General features: G+C 41.2%; 1 protein-coding gene across 1 annotated transcript in view; it reads left to right on the top strand.

The window, feature by feature from the left end:
* Positions 1 to 9,610: 9,610 nt before the first annotated feature.
* The window catches only part of LOC119719470 (meiosis regulator and mRNA stability factor 1-like), a 44,877-nt gene continuing 28,932 nt past the window's right edge, over positions 9,611 to 25,555 (top strand). The window contains exons 1-4 of the mRNA XM_038188943.1: positions 9,611 to 9,788; positions 15,554 to 15,720; positions 17,831 to 18,042; positions 22,486 to 22,593. Coding sequence (XP_038044871.1) covers positions 9,760 to 9,788; positions 15,554 to 15,720; positions 17,831 to 18,042; positions 22,486 to 22,593 — 516 coding nt within the window. The 5' untranslated portion in view covers positions 9,611 to 9,759. The remainder of the gene's footprint in view (positions 9,789 to 15,553; positions 15,721 to 17,830; positions 18,043 to 22,485; positions 22,594 to 25,555) is intronic.

Genomic DNA, 25,555 nt, shown 5'->3' with positions numbered 1-25,555 from the left:
CGCGCGTATGATGCGCGCGGCAGGAAAATGCGGTGTGGCTTGGAGAGAAGCACGTGTTAATTTGCCCAGTGCGCAGTGGGCGGGGCTTACTGGATCGGTCCATTGTCCTGTTTCATCAACACACATTCATTCTGGTCATGTCTTGGGGTGTCCCATTATATTTCTGTGAAGCCCGTTCTTCTGATTTGAAACCATAGGCGTGTGGAAAAGGCACACCTGGATTTTTTTAGGCGTGTGATTTTTCTAGGCGTGTGATTCTGTGGTCCAAGCCGGACTGAACAATCTGGTACTTTTTTTATACTATTTATCTTGGTTTACAGTGAACTTAAAAACCAATAACACTAACAACCCCCCCCCCCCCCCCCCCCCCCGCCCGAAAACACATTATTTAATTAATAGCTTGGTTCAAAAAAAGAAAGTCAGTTAATGCACAGTAAATCTCACAACACTGACAGTTAAAATTTGAAATTACATGTACTTTTGCTTTGTAACAGAACTTCATAATAATAACATCAGGAGTGCAAACGATAGAATAGCGCCACTAGTTTATTCATGTTATTCCTTCCTCCATGATCAGAGGCAAGCATTCGTATCGCAGTAAATATGGTAAACATAATCGGCCCATAACAAACAAAACTACTCCACTTTTACTTCGACAACCATGTCCTTCCCGCTGTCGTCATCTCGCTGTACCCTGTACCCTATGCCGCCCATTCCCTCCCACCACTTAAAAATACGAATCAGTCATGATTAAACCAAATGTGCTTCGCGAGCTAAGTTTTGTGAAGTGAAAATATGTGTCAAGTTTTGTAACGCCCACGGCCGTGTTCTGTGTGAGGCAACCTGATTGGCTGGTGACAATAATTGCACCCAGTTTCAGCCATGGCGTTTAAGTTATCAAGTCTGTGTTCAGCATGCAATACCGATAACCCTGTGGCTCAATAGTGATAACCCTACAGCCTTGAAACAAGACGTCCGCTTGCTTTTACTGCGGGCAGTCAAGGGCGGATCCAGAACACAATTTTTGGGGGGCCAAAAAAAATTTTGGTCCCCCCAAAAAGTGGGTCAAAAAAATTATTTTTGGATTCTAGATGCTCTGTGGTGCGATCTGAGGCAATTTCTGACCACTTTAACCAATGTTTTTTTGAGGAAAAGATGGTGGTGTACTCATTGCCTGCCTTTATTGCGATGTCACATAAAAAAACTAAAAAGACATTGGTTTCGTTTTTTTTGGGGGGGGGCCATGGCCCCCTTTGGCCCCACCCCCCCCCCCCCCCCCCCGGATCTGCCCTTGCGGGCAGTCAGCTTGTACACACGTGCGTATTCACCGTACGTCGTGTACAGTCCATGTACATTCTAGCACAGTCTGGTAGCGCACGCTTGCCCCATGCAGTTTACAACATAATGTACATTTAGTGCGTAATTCTCTACACGTGCTGAAACAAGGTTACTGTTCATGCTGTCAACAGTCAACATGGCGTTCTGCACTGCCCAGCTGTTTCGCGATATATACGATATTGGTAGGCCTAATGCTTGATTTTTTTCTCTTCACCGACGTACTTTTTTTCACAAATTACGAAGTATAATTATGCTGTAAACGTAATGCCGAGGTGTGCGGTACAGAGGGATCCAGGTGTGGGATTATTGACACCTCTCGGGAAGCTTTTAGGCATGCGATGGCGTGGGGGTGCGATCGCACGCCTCAAATCAGAAGGACTGAAGCCCATTATATTGTGATCTCCATTATTTAGGTTTCATCCTCGTCGTCAAGACTCCCCTTGTATTATTGTCCCTAGTAATATGGTTTGCCCCACCTTTTGAAGAAAATGGTTCATTCCTTAATTTGTAAAATGCAAATGAGCACTAGCACGTAGGGTATTAAATTAATGCTGATTGTTTTCTAAAGTATTTAATACTGTATATGGAAAAGCAACGCACAAACAGGAATACTCTCACACAAAGTATACTGCACCAACGTACAATTGTGCCAACCTTTTTTTATACCCTGCCGGCGAACTGTCCGTCTGTGTGTGTTAATGTATGTACATGTACAGGGTTCCTTATGGGGTAGAAAATGTAATAGAACAATAGTACTGTCCTCTTGGGGCATCCACTAAAAAAAACAACTGCCTGGCTGGAATGCAATGCTTCAACCTCCAACACTGAATTAGGTGAACAGTGTCAGGGACAAGATATACCATGAAAAGTAACAAGTTCTTTCTGTCTCCCTCAAAACTTCAGAATAAAATGCTTGGGTGGAAATAATGGAGATCCAGCTTGCCCCTGCAAACGAAATGAAAATTAAACACAAATTATGTCAACATTCAATTGGATTCAATAAGCAGGATGGTTTGATGCCTACATATCTTATCAGAAATGTTCACAGTGTAGAGAATTAATTTCCCTGTAAAAGTGGGCGGTGTGGCCATTTTTTCAATGTAATCCTAACATCGCGTTTACACTAGATCCCGCAGGGGATTGAAGGGGGATCCGATCCGGCAAGGAGGATCGAAGTCTGCTTGACTGCAAGTGTAAACGCGAGGTGGATCGAGCCTTTAGCCGGATTGAATCCCCCCTTTCTCGATCCCCCTTTCGGGAAGGATCCCCGCAATTGCGGGATCCGATTTTTTTATTGAGCAGTCGAGGGACGGACGTGTATGCTGTGATGGTTCCCAACGGTTCTGTGCACAGTACATAAAGGTGGTTGGTACTCGGCGTCCACCATGGCCACGTGCATGAAATCGGTGACTGTGTAGTGACGGGCCCGTCTTTTGTGTTAGTCCGAAAGTGTTTTGGTTGTTCCAAAATGATTTCTGCAGCACTGAGCTTTTTTTTTTTTTAATTCTATGAAACATAGTTTTTGTAAATTCTAACATTATCATTAGGTAGAAAATGCGATTTTCTCACGCATTTTTCAGTTGATGCCATAGTACGAATGCGGTTTAGCAACACTAGGCCTATGCATCGCTGCTGTGACCGCGGTGCTTATTTTCAGTGCTGCGTTTTGTCGTCTTCATCACTACTTTACCCCAAAACAGATTTCTTAAAAAATTCAAACCCTGGTTGGTTTTAAAAATCTATTACTAGTTGGGTGACTCCAATAGCCTGGATAGCCGGTTTATGTTCTCTTTACTAGGAATGGGGCCCGAAACTCCACATTCGCCATTAACGATGAAATTGCTGCCCACAACGAGTTCCCAAATCCGATCTTTTATCTAGTTCTGTTTATGCCAAATCTATGTTGTTTTAGATTTGTGGTTTGATTCGCTAGATCTTTTCATATTCCCAGTAAATTCACGTAATTTTCTTTTTGTTAAATACCGCTAAATACTGCATAAAGTCCTCCGAAAAGCAAGTTCACTTCGTCGTTCGGAACTTCGCAAGTCACGGCTTCTACATCACGTCATGATGGACAATGTGTGGCGGACTGATGAAGATTACAACAAAAATCGGGGGACCAGCATGATTGAAATATTAAGTAAATCATTCTTTTTGATTTACACTAATAGAAGACAAGCAATGAGAGCGACAGAGTTGCAATAGCACGTCAGTAAAGAATGACAATCTTATGTTTCTGCACTGAATTTTACGCGCGAAGTTTGCCACACTCAATGCAGATTATAAAAATTCATTCTTCTGGCTTTAAGTCTAACTAAGTCTGGCTTGGAAAAGCAGAAAAACCACTGATCATTTTTTTTCTTGAAAATGTGGGGCATGAGGCATTTTCCTATGGAGCGGACCAGAAAATGACCGTTTGTGACAGACCTTTGGTTGTTTATCTCAACATATCTCGAGAATCATGTCACAGCACACTGGGGGTAGCGGTTTTGTAAAGAAGATGAAGTTCTCTTTCTATTCATATAAAACTCGATTTTATTGGTTAAGAAACCACTGATAATTTTTTCATCAAAGTTTTTCCCCAAATGACTGGATTTGTTGCAGAGGTTAGTCTCGTGAGTGCACGTGACCTAAGCCCGCATTGTTGTGTTGGGCCGTTCCACTGACTCGGGGGGGGTATTACAATGTTTGCAGTGGATCATCGTGCAGTATGTACGTGTACTTGTCATAGAGCTGTATCACACAGCTCTATGTTACATGTACGTGCACATGATGACCACTGATTTCGTTTAAGTTTGACGTGTATTTTTCAGGCCTTAATGTTCACTTTTGTGACATGTTCGTGGACTTGTCGAAGCTATATACTTAATGCACCAACTTGCCATTGGCACAGAATGTTTTGTTTTTATAACCTGTTTACCTAGCTTAGTCTATTTTGTTTTCTTGTTCATTTAACAATGTCATTTTATGCATACTCTGTGTTTGAACACTCGTGGTTTGTGACAAAATGTGTGAACGTATCGTTGAAATGCCAAAAAATATACATTAAGGCTGCTTGCTATATGCATGGAGGACGGATGGACGTGTCCCTCAGTTTGCATGATGTACCTGTGGGGGATCCTATGTGGTACTGACCAGTGTGTTGTGTGTGGTATGCAAACGGCAAGGTCATTTGGACAAGCTGTGGAGCTTTCTCACACACAGTGATCTTTTGCGCGTTTGGGCCCCAAACTTTTCACTATGTGTCCCCCCCCCAAAAAAAATTCTCATACAAATTCCTAAAAAATAAGTCGAAACCCCCCCCCCCCCCCCCCCTGTTGTGACACCCCCCAAAAATTATACTGGTCTAATGTCCGCCTGTTCAAAATACGGTACACCATTCTGTAATGAGTGTTAATAATCGTCGAATTTGAACAGCCCCCCCCCCCCCCCCCCCCCCCCCCCCCCCCAGTTTTTGATTTTACGGAGGCCAAGTGTCCGGAAAAAAAAACGTGTGTACATTTTCAGATTTTTTGGCTGATGAAACCCCCCCCCCCCTGCGAAAATTCCTGGATCTGCCACTGCTTTGGGCACTAAAATCAATCCGATTGCCTTTATACCTGGCACACACTTAGACCACCATCCACAGATGTGTGCCGAACATTGAAGTCATCGTGACGTCATCACGAGTCACGTGACGTCACAATATAGGTGCATATTGCCATGACAACAGGTCCGATTGGGTTAAAACTTGGTACGTACGTAAACCGGGATGTGTTATAGATGAAATTTAAATGACGTTATGATGACGTCATCACGTGACAAGTGACGTCATATTAAAAGTGCATACTTTGAAGGCCTATATCTACAGAACAACATGCCCGATTGGGTTAAAAGTTGGTAGTTACCTAGACCGGGATGTGTTATAGATAATAAAAAAAATGAAGTGACGTCATGATGACGTCATCATGGGTCACATGACGTCACGTTAAAGATGAATAGATTTAATCTTTGAAAATCACTTTAAAATCAACTGTGAGAGACCTGAACATGACTTTTGCGGGAATTGATATAATAATCCAAGGTCTTCATTTTTGATATTATGTGCAAAATCATGTGACACTTCCTTCCGGTTGAAACCGGAAGTGCCTTGTAATTTAAAATTGGACAAAGGTGTGAACTTGCTTTCAACGATGTATGCTCTGGCTAAGTTGTTATTTCCAAATAAATTATAGTTATAGATGCAAATTGATGTGACGTCATTATGACATCATCACGTGAAATGTGACATCATAATTCAAAGCCCAATGAGAATGAAATCACATATTATATGACACAATTTATTATAAACAGAACTACACATCCTGCCTGGATGGAACTAGTTGAAACTTTACATGTCACATGTCACAAAAAGTAACCGAAACAGCCCTGTGTTTGCCTACAAACATAAGTCTAGTTGAGTATTATTTTTGGAGGAGTGTGGGGGCACAAGGATTTGGTTGTATATTTCACATGAGTATAATGTTTAGACATTTGTAAACAATCGGCATCACAGCAATTCATTGATGTAACCAGTTAAGAGAAATGTGAAATGAACTTGTCACCAAGCCAACCTACTCTCCACGCCCCCCTCCCCCCCAAAAAAATGACCAGGAAAATCTTTTACCTCAATCTGTTTGGATTTACTCAGCAAGATGTACATTTTTGGCCCTTAGTTAAGATTTTTTGTTTTTAATGAAATACTGTTTTTAATGAAATACTGTGGGCATATGGAGTCCTCCCCCCCCCCATTTTGAAAATGGATGCCGCGCCTCTAAACGGGTAAGTTTGTGATGGCTTCACATTCGAAAAAAGAAAGATTTTCATGAATGTATTGTCCGTGTGGAGTTTCATCCATTTATAAAAGGTAGGCACATTTTTTTTTATAGGGGCATCATGACTACCCCCCCCCATTTTACTATGGTTGCCACGCCCCTAAAAGGGTGTGTTTGCGATGGCTCCACGTCTGAATTTTTTCTCTTGAATATTAATGTCTGTGGGAATTAGCTTCATTCGTTTATGAGATGTGGGCACATTTTTTCCCATGGTGGGCATAATGAGAACCCCGCCCCCTTTTTTTGAATATGGCTGCACGTCTTGAATATTTTTCCTCATGAATGTCAATGTCTGTGCAAAGTTCCATTTCTCTATGAATGTGGGAACAATATTTCCATGGTGGGCATAATGAAAACCCCGCCCCCTTTTTTTCTAATATGGTTGCCACGCCCCTAAAAGGGTGCGTTCGAGATGGCTCCAGATCTGGATTTTTTGTTTTAATGAATATAATTGTCTGTGGGACGTTTAATTTTTTCATGAAATATGGAAACAATTTTTTCCAATGTGGGCATAATAATTACCCCCCTTTTTTAAAATGGCTGCCACACCCCCAAAAAGGTACTTTTGTGGTGGCTCCAAATGTGGAAAACACTTATAATCTATATAATTATGTCTTTGTGAAGTTTCCTGCTTTTGTGACAAGTGGGAACAACCGTTTTCACTGCAGGCACGACAAGTCCCACCCCCCTTTTTTTAAATGGATGCCACGCCCCTAAAAGGGTAAATTTGTGATGGCTCCACATCTACAACATTTTCTCGCATGAATATAAACATCTGTGCCAAGTTTTATGCTTCCATGCAAAAGTGCACACAATTTTTTCACATATCCGCTGGACTATACCCCTCTCCTCCCCGATAAAAGAAATCCTCTTAAAAAAATACAGGAAGAACACCCTTAATTTACATTTAAAAGGACTCATCTGGCTGTATTCATTTGAGCAAAATTGTTACAATTGCTCCTGCAATATACATGGGAGAGATAAGTCATGTGGGATCAATAACTTTGTTTGTGTCTTTTTGCTTTCTAGAGGCAGAGTTGTAATGACTTGAGTCATTGACTCGACTCGAGTCACAATTTTTGGTGACTCGACTCGACTCGAGTCCCTAAGGGTAAATGACTCGACTCGACTCGAGTCACTGCGAGCTAATGACTCGACTCGACTCGAGTCCCTCATCAAAAGACTCGACTCGACTCGAGCGAATGCTAATAAGACTCTAGTCTCAAAAATAAAAGCACAACTTTGCGAAAAGTATTTGCAATGACTTACGGTGCAAATTTTGTGCTCGCTTCGATTTGTGAATAGCAGTCATGTACACATATAACGTGTCACAGACTCCCACCTCATGGTTCTAGAACGCACAAAATGCTATCTAGGAACCAGATTTTTAAACAAATTTCTAATTCGCTGTTTCATCGTTGGCTTTGGGCGATTTCTTATAAAGCTCTTGGATTCGAACACTGGCTAAACTTATGGCCTCCTTTTATAAATGTTGGTATATAGTGTTCAAATATTCGCGACTCGAATTGACTCGAGCTAAATATTTGACTTGACTCGACTCGACTCAACCTTTGGACCTAATGACTCGACTCGACTCGAGTCACTTCTTTAAAATGACTCGACTCGACTCGACTCGACTCGAGTCACTTCTTTAAAATGACTCGACTCGACTCGACTGTAACCTATGATCCATTCCGGCTCTGATGTGTCATCAAATGTTGTTTTTTTCAACATCTACAAAAATCGCTCCTTGTTAATGACTGTAGGCAATAACATCTGTGTACTGTTGTAGTCTCCATTGTGTGGCTGAATTGACTTACAAAGGATTTGTTGCATGGATACTGTGGCGGGGTCCTGGACCTTAAACCACATATTCCCATGTGCACTGGACTGTAAAGATTTCAGCCGCTTTGTGTATGAAATGTGTGAAGTTGGTTTGTACTAACTGTACAAAATGACAGTTTACAAGTACACATACATGTACAGCACACATAAACCTGAACTCCCTAGCATGATTTTCTATAATAATATACAAAATTACATGTAGAGTTATTCAGAATTAGATCAATGGACTCAATTGCAGTGTTTAGAATTAGTACTTGAAACTTTGTATTTGACTGAATAAATATAAGGTTTACTTGGTGTCATCATCATTAACCAGGCATCCATTTTTTATTTAATTAACTTTTGAGATTATCCCTTTTGATAGTACCCCTATGATTTTTTAGCCTAGTAGAATACTTCCTTACTGACGTTTCACAACTTATGAAAAAAATCCAAGTAAACAGGACATAAACATGGCTAAAAAACAACAAAGGATTCCATATTGCACTGGTCACTTGATGGAGTGCAAAACAGGCAAACTACATGAATCATGTTACTAAAGCAGAGGATAACACTGTACAGGGTCAAAAAGACTGTTTTCAAAAAGAGACGGGTTGCTTTCCTGATAGGCTTTGAACTAATCTGTTTCTTAACAAATTCGTCAGTAATGTCAGGAAAAACAAACTCCTCCAAGTTGTAGTGAGCCGCAGCATGAACATTGGTACTTATCATCCCCATAAAGCAACACTTGACTGAATATTCTCGGCCATGCGCTGACCATGTGTCGAGAAGTTGTCATTGAATACATCAGCCACATCGACCAGATCATTCAGTTGCTCTTCACATTGGGAAGTGATAGAGGTCACTACACTCTAAAAAGTAGATGAGTTGCTTTTGTTTGACTCAATAGCAGAAACAAAGTAGCTGCTCTTGTCCTCATGCATACGCCCAGTTACGCAGGCACATGTGTGTAATTTCTTTCCCATGACACAGCCTGTGACCGATGGGTTGTATGCACTATTTTGTGAACTACACCTCAGTGGTTAAAGTGAACAGCTTTTTTTGTTGTTGTTAACCTGGCACCTGTGGAAACCAAACATTACACAGAACAGTTGGAACATGTGATATAAATTACTAGCCCCCCAAAACATGTTCATTTACGAAGAAAGTACAGCAAATACAAATGTTGTCTACAGCCTTTAATTTATGTAAAAATGACCCACTTCAAACATGATTTTCTGGAAACATGCATTTTGCTGTGGGAAGGGACTTTGCCTTGTCATGAAAGCAGTGACTAATTTTTTTTTGTTCCAAAACTATAACACTGTCCTGTAATATAAGCACACAAACGTAAGTTAACAAAAAAATCTCAGAGGACGGCAAATCTGTTCTCTCTCTTGTTGTTCTCAAATGTATATTAAAACATGTTCTTACATGCGCACACAGAAAACTTGCCTTATTATATAGCAGTGGTTATCAAATTAAATATGTTGTCTCTTTTTTTAAATAACAAAAATCAAACATATTGAAGTAAATTTTAAATTATTTGGTGAGATATGGTTATTGCATCTGAAGCTGGTGTGATTCTTTTCATTTATACAGGGAGCCTTTACCAGAGCCATGTGAACCATTTTGTTCCATCCATGATTGTCAAGACACTCTGCAATACAGACATGTGACACAAGACCCATTTGTCATCGTGTCCATCCGGACATTTTCTTCTCAGGTTCACACTCTGCTGCTAATGCACAATGGAAAGATACCACTAATCAGGTACCGTACTTATAGTTTAGTACATTCAATGCATTTACTTTTGATTGTCAATTCAGATATTAATACTAAGACTTCTAGTGTACAAGGCGGTCGCTATAGCAACCACTCAAGAACATTATAATCTTTGCATCTTATCCAAATATTCTCTGCACCAAAGGGTTTACAGTTTAGCTGAGAGATTGAATTTGTAGTTCCGTGTGTTACATATATTCACATTTGTAGAAGATATAGCCCTTCACATATGGCAGAGAAAACTTATGCAGAGAAAAATTATGCTATCATTAACATAAGACTATTACATTGCTCACCACACTACATGCCCTATGGATTGCCAAAATACAATTGGATACTGTATCCTTTTCCAGTCCATGACACTAACATATTCAACTTCCAACACATTCAAAGTATTTGATTTTGTTTATAAATCTGCACTGTTATAAAATACTGTGAACTTTGGTTGGCTAAAAGTGGGCCACCAAAGCAGCAAGGGGTTCCACCCTACAGTATCAAAGACTAAAAAAGATAATTGGGGTGTAAACAAGACCTAAAACAGTCTGGGCTCTACTGAGCGGAGACGTTACTTTAGAAACTCACGTTTATTTGGTAAACAAAAATAAAATATGATAAGCATTATCAATTTCCAACAGAGGTACAGTGCGACAGAAAAAAGTAATTTGACATAAAAATTACTATGAAATGCAAAAGTGAGATATAAAATAGAGGCATTAAAATGGATTTTTGGTGATGGCATCAAACTCAAAGTAATTCCTAATCCAAGAAGAGCGAACTTTACATTTACGTTGATCAAAACTCAATCCTCTCAGCCCATTTTTAGTTGTCACCATGTCGTTTCTCAAAAACTCATCCAAGTCAGCTAAATTTCCCAACTTTTTTGGCAAATTGTATGCCTTCATAGTTAATGTTGCAATCACTCACACTGAATTGTGCATTTACCCCTCAATTAATGACATAACCAGATTGTTTTAACCAGATTATCATTGAATGCTTCAAGTTAACCCTTGAGTTGGGTTTCAGGTTTGGTTCAGCAAGGTTAGAAATTGTTTTCCAAACAATGTTTCATATCAGGTTCAGGAGCAATCGGTATGTCAAAGCGACGTACATCTTTAACTATCAGCAAGCATAAGAAATTGCAGGACCCAGTGTCCTATTCCAAAATTCAGCCAAGCCATGCCAAAGCAGCCATATGGTTGCGAAGGTGAAGCATGGCCCGTTGATAAGCAAACTTAATCAAATTACGTACTTAGACGCTATAACAGAGCAGTGAAATTCATGCACCTGAAAAAAACATGGCCTTTTAAATGTTTTGTTTCTCAGAAAATATGCTCAGTATGATTGAAAAGTTAAATTATAACAGAAGAAGAAATTCTAAACTTCATGTCAGTGAAAAAAATCGCCGTCATCGATGCTGAAACCTCAATACTGGTTACTAGTAAAGCTGACCTTCAAGTCAGGAAGACATTGTTCGAAAACATCCCCAAATCTATGTAGTCATATCAGTTTCTAGGAATTTCCGAAAGTTGTTATTTCACGAGTAGTTGAACACTTTATATCATCTAAGTATGTTCCAAATTTCAGCTTAATCTGTTGTTGCAAACGCTAGTGTTACACCTTGAACTATCTCCAAGGAAAATTTCCAAACCACATGAATGGTTTTCAGCAAAGATTCAATAGCACCGTAGGCACTATGATTGACTGATTTCGGCCCGGCAACACACTGAAGAAGCGCATATTCATTAGCATCACTTGGCGTGACTTGGCGTTGGTTTTGGTATCGACCAACGGAAGCCGGCAGAAAGGGTGATATTTATTAAGTAATAACTCGTGAAGGAGGCTTTTCTGCAAATTTTTACTGCACACCAGTGGCACAACGCAAAGCCCGCCTGCCGGCCACTGCTACAGAGCCAAAGTTGTCTCTGACCTCATCTGCTGGAGATTGCCTTGCCCCAACAGAGGGAGGAGACCCCTCAACTACGTCGACACTGTATGCAATGATGTGAGCCAGCACGTTGATGACATCACCACGGCCATGGTGGACAAGAGAGTCTGGAGGAGTTTGGTTTCATCCATCTCGGCTGCTGCCGCCCAATGATGATGATGATGATAATGGATAGGAACCTTATTAATATTTGTGAGGCTTGAAAAGTTTGACAGATATTGCAAACACCAGTGTTACAACTTTAAAATGTGCACGTAGCCAGGCCTATTTTTCCAATTTCAACAAAAAGTAATGAACATATCACAACGATTTTTAGCACATACTTGGATCATTATAAGGGAAATAAGGGGGGGGGGAGGGGTTTCATCAGAACAAAAATCTGAAATGTAGACAGCTTTTTTTCACTTGGCCTCCGTAAAATAAAATAATGGTGTTTTTTTTTGTGGTTTTTTTCAAATTCGACAATTATTAACACTATATTACAGAATAGTGTACAAATACCCCCTATTAAGCTGGCTCTGTCAGTATTTTGTGCACAGGCGGACATTATACCAGTAAATTTTGTTTTGGGTGTGAGAGGGGGGGGGGGTTCACATAATTGTTTTTATGAATTTCTATGAAAAAAAAAATGTTGACAGAGCTAGGTTTTTCTTTTTAACGACCCCCCCCCCACCCCCCCCCCCTTCACCCCCCCGATCCGCACCTGGAGATATGGTCTTCCAAACGGGAGAAATTAAGGTTCAAAGATTTCACCCGCCAATGTGAACATGTCTGTGTGCATGTAGTTTCATTCAATATAAAGTGTTACGTAACCTTTAGAAATCGCCCTTTGCAACCACACGGCTGAAAGTGCTCTATTTGACACACTCAATTTGTAAAATTTCAACTGATTGTCGAGTTGAGTTGAGTTACGTACATGGAACCACCTTGTTTATCATCAACAGCATAAAGAAATGTGAACCGCAATTGTTTTGGATGCTTTTGTGTGTGTGTGTGTGTGTGTTGGGGTTTTCTGGATGGATAATACCTTTGGCGATGGGCAGCCGCCCCATGTTTATGGGGGCTCTAACCTCTGCTTCCAACAGTGCATCCTAGCTCATGTATGGCTCCACGGAACTGCTCATGTACGACAGTGGCCACACCCCAGTATACTGACCTTGGCTGGTCAGCTGAACTACATGAGTGAACCTGTAAGGTGGATTCAGGGGCTGGCAGCTGCAATCACAGCATGGTCACTTTCTTCATGCAAGTGTCTCCGGTATGTTGTAGCAGACAGTCAAGTGGAGGAACTTGCTTCGGAGTCAACGGTTGTTGGTCATAAGGCGTAGTTAGTTCGCCACTGCGGGGCAGCCTTCTTTCATCCCAGCCGTCATGCCGTGCGTTCTGCTGGTTCAGATGAATGCAAGGTCTCGGGCATTCATTGTCCCGGGCAAGCATTCGCTCTCAATAACTTTTGCCTCAGCGCTTGGCGCCTCACAGTCATGATTGTACGTCTAAATTAGAATAAGCGACTGGCAAATCGGATGTCATCCTTTTTGGGGACTTTCGATGCCCGGCAAGGGTTGTGTTCCAGGCAGGCGCGTCTGGGTTGATATCCTGCTACTGCCTCCCTTGTGTTAGCTTGTTGGAATGTTCACTCCCTGAGTATTCATACATATCGCTAAACTTCTTCCCCAAGAAAGTCTACGGTGGTCGACCTCTTACTCATCTGGGCATAAGTGTCTGTGCTCTCAGTGAGACCTGGCTTACCAGTAGTGGCTCGACTCGCGAGGCTAACTTCTCCTTCTGGAGCGGTTACCCAGACAATGCAAGACCTATGCATGGAGTTGGCCTTGCAATTCAGAACTCTCTGCTCTCATGCATCCAACAACCTGTTTCCCATTCTCCCCGACTCATGTCCATGCGGATTCGCCTCAGTAGCGGCCTTGTCACTGTCATCTCTGCATACGCTTCAACTCTGATGGCTGATTCTGTGGAAAAGGAGTAATTCTATCAACTGCTTGACAATATTTTGCGTAGCATACCACCTGGGGATAGCATTGTGCTCGCTGGAGACTTCAATGCATGCATCGGATCTGATTTCAGGTCTTAGAGTGGTGTCATTGGTCCTCACGGCCTGGGCAAAATGAACGATAATGGGCAACGTCTCCTTGAGTGCTGTGCCGGCCATGACCTGTGTCTTACAAGCACATTCTTCGCAGGTTCACCTCGCTCCAAGGCCACCTGGATGCATCCTCACTCACACTGATGGCATCAACTCGACCACATCATTGTAAGGAAGGGGCAATTGCGAGATGTTCATCAAAGCCGTAGCATGCACTCTTCAGACTGCAACACTGACCAGGCCTTTATCTGCTGCAAGCTCAGAATGCAACCGAAAAAGTTTCATCAAGCTCATCCGAAGCCAACCAATGCAGTTGATACCTCCGCTACTTGGGACATCACACGCGTCACCAAGTTCCAAGAGCTCCTCACCGATCATGTCAGTTCATCCCCTACACCCAACAATCCCAGTCCCGCATGGTCCAGGCTTACAGTCATGGACTGCATTCTCACTGCCTTTGGTCGGCGTACTTGAACACAACCCGACTAGTTTTGTGATAGAGCTGACATCCTGCTCCCAGCTCTTGAGGCCAAACGTGCAGCCAGAATGAAAGTCACCATGCTTCATACCCGCTCCTCGTCATCTGCACTCCGTGCTGCTAAGAGTAACGTCCAAGGCCTTACTCGAACTGCCCTATGTCACTACTGGTCTGGTCTCAGTGCTCGCATCCAACATTGTGCTGACTCAGGGGACCTTTATGGCCTCTACAACGGTATTAAAGAGGCCGTCGGCCCTACCCCAAAGAAGAGTGCTCCACTGCTGTCTGCTTCTGGCGTTACCCTCACTGATCCATCAGCACGGCTTGACCGGTGGGCAGAGCACTACAGCTCTCTGTATGCTAGTGAAGCTGAAGTGAGCCCTGATGCATTAACCTCTCTGCCACAACTTCCAATCCTGCATGAGCTTGATAGCAATATAACTCTGGATGCAGTGAAACGTGCCGACCCAGACTGCGATACAAAGATGTCCTGAAATGTGATCTCGCCGCTTTTGGGATACCAAACATTACTTGGGAGTCAACTGCCAGCAACCGTTCCCATTGGCGCTCTGCTATCTACAATGGTTGCTCTACCTCAACACAGCTGTACTTAGATGACTGTGAGAGTCGCCGTCTTCATTGTCGTTCACGATGGGATGGGCCATGATGATGATGTGTATTTTTCCGTTTTGATGTATTCATTTCAAGTATTAGACACTCAGATTTGTTATATTTGCACAGCAAGAATTTCTGAATGCCCTCCACTGGTGCATGTACAAGGTGGCTGGTCACTAATTCCACCCAAGCATGCTGACACTGGGTGCACAAATCTTCTCTCTCATGACAATGCATGTATAGGGCTTAAATTTCCCATCATTAATGGAAAGGAAAATGTTGATATATTTATGGTGCAAGTTTTGATAATTTGGGTCAAGCAAATAGAAAAATGGGATGCTAAGATAGGCGTTGCTGATATTGCTGTACTCCATGAGTTTTGAAGAAAACAAGGAGAATGCCAGCTATCCCTGATGGATGTAAGCAATAACAATTACACTGTAAAGTAAATAAGGTATACGTTTTGTAGCTATCCAGAGCCCATGCCAAAGACTCTACTCCGTTTGCTACAGATTTGAGTATGAACAATTGCTCTGTTGTTGTGAAATTAGCTTTTGCAAGAATTGACATACATGTACTTGATTTCGTATGTGTATTTTTTGTCTTCACAGTTTTATGGTTTGTTATTCTGCTGAATTCTCAACATTAACAGAGGACTTTGAAAATGGAGTACCTTTGGAACACTTGTTGACCTGTATCCAAGGTGTACGAGTAGGAGTGAGTCGAGACGGCTTCAAAACTGTGTGTTGGGAACAGAGTAAACCACAGCCAGAAACTGGTATGGAATAGTGCAAATATTTGATAGCTGAGTTTCCACGCAAAGATGGTGACATCACAAACTCAAAGAGTTTTTATTATATCTACGTATGTTCCATTTTGTTGCAGAGGGTTATAATCACAAACATGAAGCACAAAACTGTGGTACATTTTTTACTCAGAGACACTTTCACAGTCACTCTTCAGTGCACTGGTACTAATTTTGTCCCCGGCCAAAAGCTGTTGCTCCCTCTTTTTCTTACAATTTTTTAACCTTGAGCACTTCCTACCACCGATATTTTCTAGCCAGGCATACGCTTACAACATCATGTGAAAGCACACTTTGAAAAAAAAGCACAATGTCATGGTTGGTGGAGTTTTTTCTGGCAGACCGTTTGTTTGACATTGACATGTACATTCAGGCCACTTACAGTCATTTTGTGAATCATTGGCTACAAAATGTCACTATGTCATATATATATGTCTGCTATATTTATGATACAGACCTCTAGTTTCCTTGCAGGATGCACTGTTGGATTTTCCTGTAGTGCATTGATTGATCATTATTGTGATCATGATCAGTGATGATCATTTATGCAATGTCATTTTATGAACTCTGCAGGAACAGTAGATGGCAATTCATTGGGAGGTTGGTATGCATATGGCAAGAAGTACACACAACTTATTTTGTGCTGAATTTGCACAGGCGTCATCATCATCTGCAAAGCATTCAAGAGTCCCTCCCAGTGGTCTCTATCAACTCTCCCTTTGTAAACACTGGGAAAGTTCGCGCAAGAACTATTGTTGACCAATGGTTAACCATAGTTCGACTAAAATTAGCCCAAACTCTGTCTGGTCGACGATGGTTGACTACGCTAGTCAACTATTTGGAACCAGCCTACTGGGCCTGGTTGCATCGCTGGTTACCAAAAGCCGCGGGCATTCATAACGTACAGCAGGGAGCCCGGACCCGAAGTTTTGCGATGACATTTTGACCAGACGTTTGACTAGAGACGTTCGCACATTGCTATTAGTACACAGGCGTAAGTTACGTCACAAATCAACCACTAGTTCAACGTGGAGTCTTTACACATGCATACTATTTAACCAAAATTTTAAGCTTTCATAAACCTCCTGTATCTTTATAAAAAATGCTCTTGACTTAACATCGATACAATATGTGTCTGTGCATTATGCACAATTCATAAGTACCCAAGACAGTTTACCCATTCCTATTGGTTGAGAGCCCGTCACATGGCCGGTCTTAAGCGGATGATAAAGACCGGCTGGCTGGTCTTAAACACTTTCCAGTGCCACATGAAATTGGGCTCCTATGAAATCCAGTGCCTTTTTACCGTTTTATTGGTTGAACATTTACAATCCTCAAGTAGGCATGCGCAATACTACCAGTGATTCAGTATTTCATAGTCCTAACTTCAAAACGCAATTTTTGACTTGTTTTGAATCTTTGACCGAAAAATGTTGACAGAAAAGGAATTTTTCTGTCAGATTCCCCTGTTTATGGGACACCCTGCCCGCAGACGTTGTGGATAGCCTGATCTTTGGTCTGAACGCTTTCATTGCTAAACTGAGTTTACACTGGCTGACTCCTGGTGTGAACTACATCACCCTAAGTGTTGTACAGATGGGACTTTGCTAAACCTTATCCACAATCCAGTTGGCCCTTCTTTTAATCTTGTTTTTTTCCCCGTTTTGTTCTCGTTTTATGTGCTTGTTTGTTTGTTTGTTTATCTTGCTTGGGGCTTGTGTTTGTATGCTTGTGCGGTCGTTGCTTGTTTCCTGGGTCATTATGTTTTCCCAAGGCATAACTAAGGGAAAGTGAATGCTCCATGGTCACCGGGGGAGGCTAGTTTTACTACACCATTAGTTCAGTCGATTGTATTAGAACACCACACCCACAGATTATGCTTGATTTTAAGAGATTGCCGATTAAATTAACCAAAATCACATTAATGTGTACTTCTGTTGACTGACCTGAAACATACAAACAAAAGTTACAGGGTTCAAAATCAAAATGACAGGAACCCTTACTTTTGTAATGTATTAGATTTTTGCACTCAAATTTAATGTAACATAAATATAATGTAGAGATCTTTATTTGTTTAAAATAGGAAGCAGAAGCAGCACTCCTTTGCTACCTCCACAGTTATTCCAGTTTAGTAAGGAGGCAGTTGAGCTTCTCAAACACACTCCAAGATGCAGACTGGCCTTCTCAAAGTTCATTCCCAGCTACCATCATCACTTTGGTCGTCAGTGCCGTGTAGCAGACTATGGCTTTCTTAAGCTCATAGAACTTTTTGATGCAATATCACACGTGATGCAGGTACCATACCCATTAGTCCCAGTACTGCCCTGCCTGTTACTCCTTATACCACCCAAAACTGCCCCAGCAAACTATGGTTTGCGATTTCATCAAGAAAATACAATGTAGTACTATCTAATACAAGTGCTAATTGGTTAGAGAAGTTAGGGTCATTCCGTGTCTTTTTAACACAATTTTTCACCCGACCCTCACAAATTGAAACAATGTTTGGTTTGATGATTGGCGTATATGAGAAACCCCAGAACTGATTTTTGTTTGGTAATTTGGATTGTTAGTGTTGGAGATACTGGTCAAGGCTACTGACAAGAGCCGGCCTATCTCACCTGTTAGAATATGAAGTGCTGTTCTCAGTTAACTAAATTTAAAATAAATTGACCAAAACAAAATTGTGAGCCCTCCCCCCAAAGCCAAATCCTGGGTGCGCCACTGGCTGTTCCAGAATGGTGGTCATAGCGAGATCCGCCTGGGGGGCCACAGATGACCTGAAATGTTGTCAAATAGGGAATAGGGAATCTGCAATGTTGCTACAAATGCCTGACACATGAACTGCCTTAAACACCACATAGTGCATGAGGCACTGACACACAAAGCTCTGCTTTAACTGCATGATCTTGTAACAGCTGGAGGTCTGGTTATTAACAATATGCACTACGGTGCTATTATCTGTACGGAATCAAACGTTTCGGTTGGCCAGAAATGGGCCCAAGCAATGGACAGCCACCACTTTTGGAAAAAATTCCAGAAAGGCATATGGAGGGAGGGTAATTGTCTGTGGCCATCTCCCCTGAAACAACTTGCCCACAAAGAAACCTCCTAATCCAATGCTCGCTGCTGCATCTATAAACAGCTTAAGTGATTTGTTGTCATCCCAATTACCATTTCGGAATTGGGACACTCTGTTGAAATGGTCATTTCAAACCATATCATTAGGTTAAATTTTGCCCCAGTCAAAATACGGATTTTATAGTAATATTTCCTTCCACTATAAATAGTGCAATAAGCCTCCAAGTAAGTGCCCTACCTGGAGCAATAGCCTGGCACACAAAATTAAGGGATTATAGCAATGATTGAAGTGCCCGCAAGGACACCTTCGACTTGTACAATGTTTGTGTGATCTTTTCACGCAGTGCTTGTGTGATCTTTTCACGCAGTGCTTGTACTTTCCCATCTAGTACCCTAACCTGCCTATGAGTCTATTTCTACTCCCAGGAAACAATCGACCGACTTTGGCTTGTAGTTTTTGTGAGACACTTACCAGTCCTAAATTCTGTATGACCGTAGACCCATAAGTTAAAGTTTAGATTTTTTTTTATAAGTTCTACATGCTTTCATGGATTTTGATGAAACTTGCTTGAAGTGATCCTTGGGTGGGGGTTCATCACAAATCTTCCCAATTGGTTGTCAAAGGTCATCTAGGGGCCATTTGAGATGTTTGTTTTTTTAAAACACAAAACATATAGGGATTGACCACGGAAAAAGGCGACACATGCGGTCCGCAAACCTCTTGTCTCTTCTGCAGTTAGCACCCCCAGACACTCCTTGATTGTCTGAAGCAAGAAATTACAATTCTGATCTGTCCAACCTAAAAATAGAAAAATCATCCAAATAGTGTGTAATAAAATGTGACTGCGACATACAACAACCATGAAACAAAAAGAAGTACTTAAAGTCTCAAAAAGGGAACAAGCAATTGAACATCCCATTGGAAGGCATTTATCATAATATCAGTTGTTAAACCGAAAACCGAGAAGTATATAATCCGACGGGGACACGGAAAGTAAGCAAAATACAGATTTGATGTTGATTTTGCCATCCAAGCCCCTGGCCTGGCCCCCTCAACCAATTCAAAAGCCTTATCAAATGGGAAGTAGTGAATGGCTTATTTATCTCTGTCAATAAAATCATTGATTGAGCCTCTTGATGGAAAGGATAAATGTTAGATTAATCTAAAGGAATTAGGCTCATGTTTTGGTACAAAACCAATATGCGAACATTGAAAATTTGAGTGTGGGAGCAAAGGTGCGGTCAATCCTGCCTAAGTTGATTTCTTTGTGCAAGATCTCTTTAACCACAAGTGGCCACTGCAAAGCTGAAGATAATCAGCCTGCATCCCTACTTACACGTGGACCGTCGTAACTCAGTTCAAAACAGTGAGAAAAATTATCCAGGAGAAAAATTTTCAGCCACATTATCAGGGTAGTGTAACGGCCATGTCTAAAGAATGCCAATATTAATTGGTGTGGGAGGAACAACAATTGCTTTGAGCCTTGTTGATGTCATCCACTTTGGCCGTCTGATCTTTAACGTTAGACCAGGGAACCCAGCTGTCCATCGGGAGTGAAAAATGGTCAACATGCCCATGTTTTGGGCTGTTCATGACAATACTATGGGGAATCAAGATGTCAACCCATGCCCATGGTCAGGCAAAAGTCAGGTTAACCCTGTAGCTGGTGGCCCGGTGGCCCCTTTTTAAAAAAAATAATAAATAGCATTTGGAAGTTAAAAAATAGGAAATGTGAAGCATACTTATTTTGGTCATTCAAGGTCAGAGATTATTTCATTATGTGTTTTCTCTGTGCATCATGCTATGATTTTTGTTTTATTTTATGAAATGGAGGCCATTCAAAGAGCTTTAAAATTATATAAAACTTGGCTCTGCAGGTGCTTACTTGTGGAGATGCATGTATTTAAGTGTAGAGGTCATGCTAAGTAGTCAAAGGTCGGTTGACCCGTATCTCAAAAACTAACCATTAAATTACAAAAGAAAATCAGTTCTGCAGGTTTCTTTAGGCCAATCACTACACCAAATACAGGTTGTCCCACAAAAAACTAACAGTCGAAAACCAATTAATAAAGGTATATTGCATGTGGGTTTTGGAATATTTTCAAGTTAACCTCTTAAAAATTGGATAACCAATCTACCATACCAACTTTATTTCATTAAAATCGATCCATTGGAAAAAACGCTATGCTTCATCGAACTTAAGGGTTGAAAAAACATTTTCTTGGGCCACTTTTCTTGAAAGTGAGAAAGCGCAGTTAGAGAAACACACAAAGGATTGATTTCCTTTGTTCAGGAGTAAAGTGTGACTTATTCTACCGGCCTCGATCCGTAAATTTGATAAATAAAAAAAGTGACCCAAGTGGTTTTTCAAGTCCCGTATTGTGATTGCTGTATCTTTTGAACAAAACATCGTAATGAAACCAACTAAAAAGCATTTGGAAGACTAATTATTCTTCTCAACAATACCTTAGCCACGATTTTGAATACTACCCCCACTTTTCTGAAAACATGCCCGATTTGACTGAAAATTGTGTTGAATTGACACGGAATGATATCTTTTCATTGAGTGGTCGGGCACAACCCGACCACTGTTTAGAATTGTTCTGATAAATCTTTCTTTCTTTTCTTCTTTTTGTTTTTCCGGACAATAATTCTTGGCGGGTTTTCTCCTAAACGGTATATGGTATGAACTTGTAACTTTCAACATATATCGACCCTCATCCCTAGTGGTGCATATTACTCTGACGTCATGATGACATCAAAAGATTTTTTTTTTTTTACAAAATAATTGGTTGTACTGGAAAGGTTAAAGTTCGTGATCCTTTGTTCTGACATAACATATTCATAACTTAAATGGGCAGTGTCTAATGAAATAGTTGTCTGCCCGACCACTCTGCGTTTGTAACTGAACAAACGCGAACCTCTAGTTTATTTCATTGGACTTTTTTTTTAACAGATGATAGCCTCTAATGGCTGTATCTGTTGTAAAGGAACAGGCAGCATAGTTGCTTCAGGTATCTAAGTGAGGCTCTTAGCAGTGGTGCATCCAGGATTTGTATTGCTTAGGCAGGTGGCTGGGGTCTTAAACTCCAAGCTGTTTCAAGGTGGTTAAAGGGGGAGGGATTGGTGAGGCATTACAGTCAGTGTATAAAAAGACCAAAGGCCTTGAGCAATGCATAAAGATTTGCAACATTGAGTGATGATGTTTTTCAGGGAACATAAGGACATTTTGGATTTTTTTCAATTAGATTGATAATTAGCATTGGTGTGGAGGGGTGGTTAGCCATCCCAATCACACCCTTGGATCCCCATGTTTAGGAATGGTTTGTGCCTGCTTAATGCCTTGTGAGTAAATAGAATACAGTGAACACAACCCAGAATTTCTCTGCAGTTGGTCTTGTTGCTTTTAGGTTATTGATTCTTTGAAATTCCCTTTTTTGATGTGCATTTAATTTTACAAACAGAATTTAAGGAAGTTAGGGTACCCACCATACAGCTGTTAGATAGCACACAGTCAAAATGTTCCCTACTGTGTGGTATATTTTGCACTTTCACATTTGTAGTTAAATATGGATTGAACTCACTAATTTCTTATTGGCATTACAGTTAGTACTTTAAAGAATAATGACTGGAATGACCTTACATATATACATATACAGGTACTTGGGATGACTGAGAATAAACTACTGACCCTGACCCACCGTACACAGATCAAACGATTCTCACAAGACTTACTTAAAGTGCTCAAGTCACAAGCCAGCAGACAGGTAAAATGCTTTTTGATTTATCAATTTTTAAAAATATTTTTAAATTTTTTTTTTATTAATATGGTCTTGTTGTTCATTTACCTTTATGCTAAATTTTGGTTCGGCGAAATTTCCGATTCTTTTTGCTAGTGCCAGTTTCATCTCTGATACTACAAAACTCAGCTGTCCACCACTGATCATTTATCGATATGCATTGATGAATACCCTTTTAATACAATTAACAAAAACCTGCTGAGGAAAACGACAAAACTAGGTTCTGTGTTGGTAAAATATGCATAACTTTTGATAGAAAGGATCAATTTTAGTAACTCTTGTTTTCATCAGATGAGTGGAAGAACATGCTTGTTTAATACGTGCTTCATTGGTGTATCAATTCTACTGCGCTCTACTTACCCGTAGAGTATTACTACATAATTCATTATTCCCTAGAGGGCGCTAGCCATTCGCTAAGATTTATTACCCACAGTACATTGCAATTTTTTTTTTTTCGCGCATGCATACAGGACCAAAAGATTCTGAAATCGTACAGATGGCACCATTCCGCACCCGTTGATCAGCCGAAAACAATATCACATAATTTTCACAAGTTACAGGTGACCTAAACTCGTGAAAATTTCTGAGAACATTTAATATGAATTTTACAATCATGTTATGAGCTGAGATTGTCCAAATATAAAAATAAGTCTGAAAAAAAGATTTTAAGAGAAAATTCTTCAAACCCTGCGAGAAACAATCCAATTTTTAAAAAAATTGGCCGTCCATGCACGGTGACATCGTTTTTGATGGCGCGCGGTTCGTACATGTAAACGCACAGTCGGAAACTACAAAAACAATACCCACCTAAGGAATGCAAACCTATTCGCAATAACTCGCAAATCATGTAATAATATGTTTTAATATCTCATTCAAATGCTGTGATAAGTGGCATGTTTGGGGAAAGTGAAATTTTTTTTAAAATCCCAACTTAAGTTGGCCCTTTTTGCCGATGATTGCATGGAATTGGAAAGCAAACAATGATCTAAAACAACATTTTCTTGAAAATGTCGATGTTTTATCACAAAGATAAGGTGAATAAAATTAAAATAAACTCATTGAATTTCATCTGGTATCATGTATTTCACTTAATCTAGCAAAATGAGCAGGATGTTTTCAGATGAAAATTGGTGTGTCTTTCCTCTCCGCGGCGCTGCCATTTCGACAGTCACTGGCATTAGCCGAGATTTTGGCGCATGCGCACAAACTAAGTGGAAGGGATGAACATATGTGTCACTAGTATACGCTTGTACGGCACGACTAATCGACCGTGAGGCTTTCGGGCTAAAAGTCAATCACGCCGTACCGAACGGACAAGGCTTTGCATGGGGGAGCAACGCACGCATTGCAAGCCGCTCACCCGAATCTACACATCAACATACCGACCCATCAGCGTGATTTTCGCTCTTAAGCCAATCCCTCATGTTCCACCGAATGTTTGGTGTCTTCGTCTCCAAAATGAATGCCGTTATTTACCCAGCAATACCCTGTTATTTAACTGGGAGTTTTTGTTATCTCACAACAGTGTTGCTGTACCAAACGAGTGAGACTTTACACAGGGCAAGTGTCGCACGAGTTGCAACCCACTCACCCCTTACCTACCCTACAAGTTACTGACCCATCAGCGTGATATTTCACTTTTAGCAAATCCCTCACGCTGCACCAACTACTCGTTGTTTTCATCTTCCACACGAACGCCGCTATTTCACCAGCGATTCGCTGTTATTTATCCGGCAGCTTTCGTTGTCTCGCATCTGTGTTGCTGTACCGATAGAGTGAGAGTTTGCATGGGGCGAGTGTCACACTAGTTGCAAGCCGCTCACCCCTTAGCTACGCTACTAAGTTACCGACCCATCAGCGTGATATTTCGCTACTAAGCAACTCCCTCACGCTGCACCGAACACGTTCAGTGCTTTCACCTTCAAAACAAACACTGTTATTTAACCGGCAGTTTCATTTTCTCATAGCCGTATATTGATCAACGCGCGAGACTTCGCATTGACGAAAAGTTGTTAACTGCTACACCACAACTTACCGACCAGTCAGCATGATATTTCGCTGTTAGCAAATCCCTCACGCTGCACCAAATTTTCAGTGTTTTTGCCATCAGAACGAACGCTGTTATTTTTACCGGCAGTTTCGTTATCTCATTCATAGCTGTATTGACCAACATGCGAGACTTCACACAATCGACTGCAAGTTGTTACCTCCTATGCCACAACTTACTGACCAGTCAGCGTAATATTTCGCTACTTAGCAAATCCCTCACGCCGCACCCAATTTTCGGTACTTTTGCCTTCAAAACAAACGCCGTGATTTTTGAACCAACGTGCAAGACTTCGCAAAATTTGACTGCAAGTTGTGAAATCTGACTCCACAACTTGCCGACCAGTCAGCGTGATATTTCGCTACTTAGCAAATCCCTCACGCTGCACCAAATTTTCGGTGCTTTCATCTTCAAAACGAATGCCGTTATTTTTACCGGCAGTTTCATCTCATGGCTGTGTTGACCAATGTGTGAGACTTCTCAACATTGACTGCAAGTTGTTAACTCCAACGCACGCCTTACGGACCAGTCAGCATGATTTTTCTCTTTTAGCAAATCCCTCATGCTGCACTGATTATTCGGTGCTTTTGCCTTTAACAGTTAGCATGATATTTCACGGCCAGCAAATCCCTCACGCTGCACCGAAAACTTGGTGCTTCACCTTCAAAACAAAAGCCGTTACATGTATTTAACCGGCGATTTTGTTATCTCACATTTACATGGTGTGACGCTTCAAGCATCTTATTCTGTTCTGTTAATTTATACTAGAGCACTAGAGCGATACATCCTCCATTTGATAGGCCTATCGCTCTTTTACAAACTAGTTTTCTGGCCGCTCCAAGATTGTACCGGCCCCCACACTATCGTTCCGGACGTCATGAC

This window comes from Patiria miniata, unplaced genomic scaffold (assembly GCF_015706575.1).
Source record: "Patiria miniata isolate m_02_andy unplaced genomic scaffold, ASM1570657v1 HiC_scaffold_8, whole genome shotgun sequence".
Taxonomy (NCBI): Eukaryota; Metazoa; Echinodermata; class Asteroidea; order Valvatida; family Asterinidae; genus Patiria; species Patiria miniata.
Note: the sequence above shows the minus strand (reverse complement) of the source record. Positions and strands in the feature narration are given on the sequence as shown.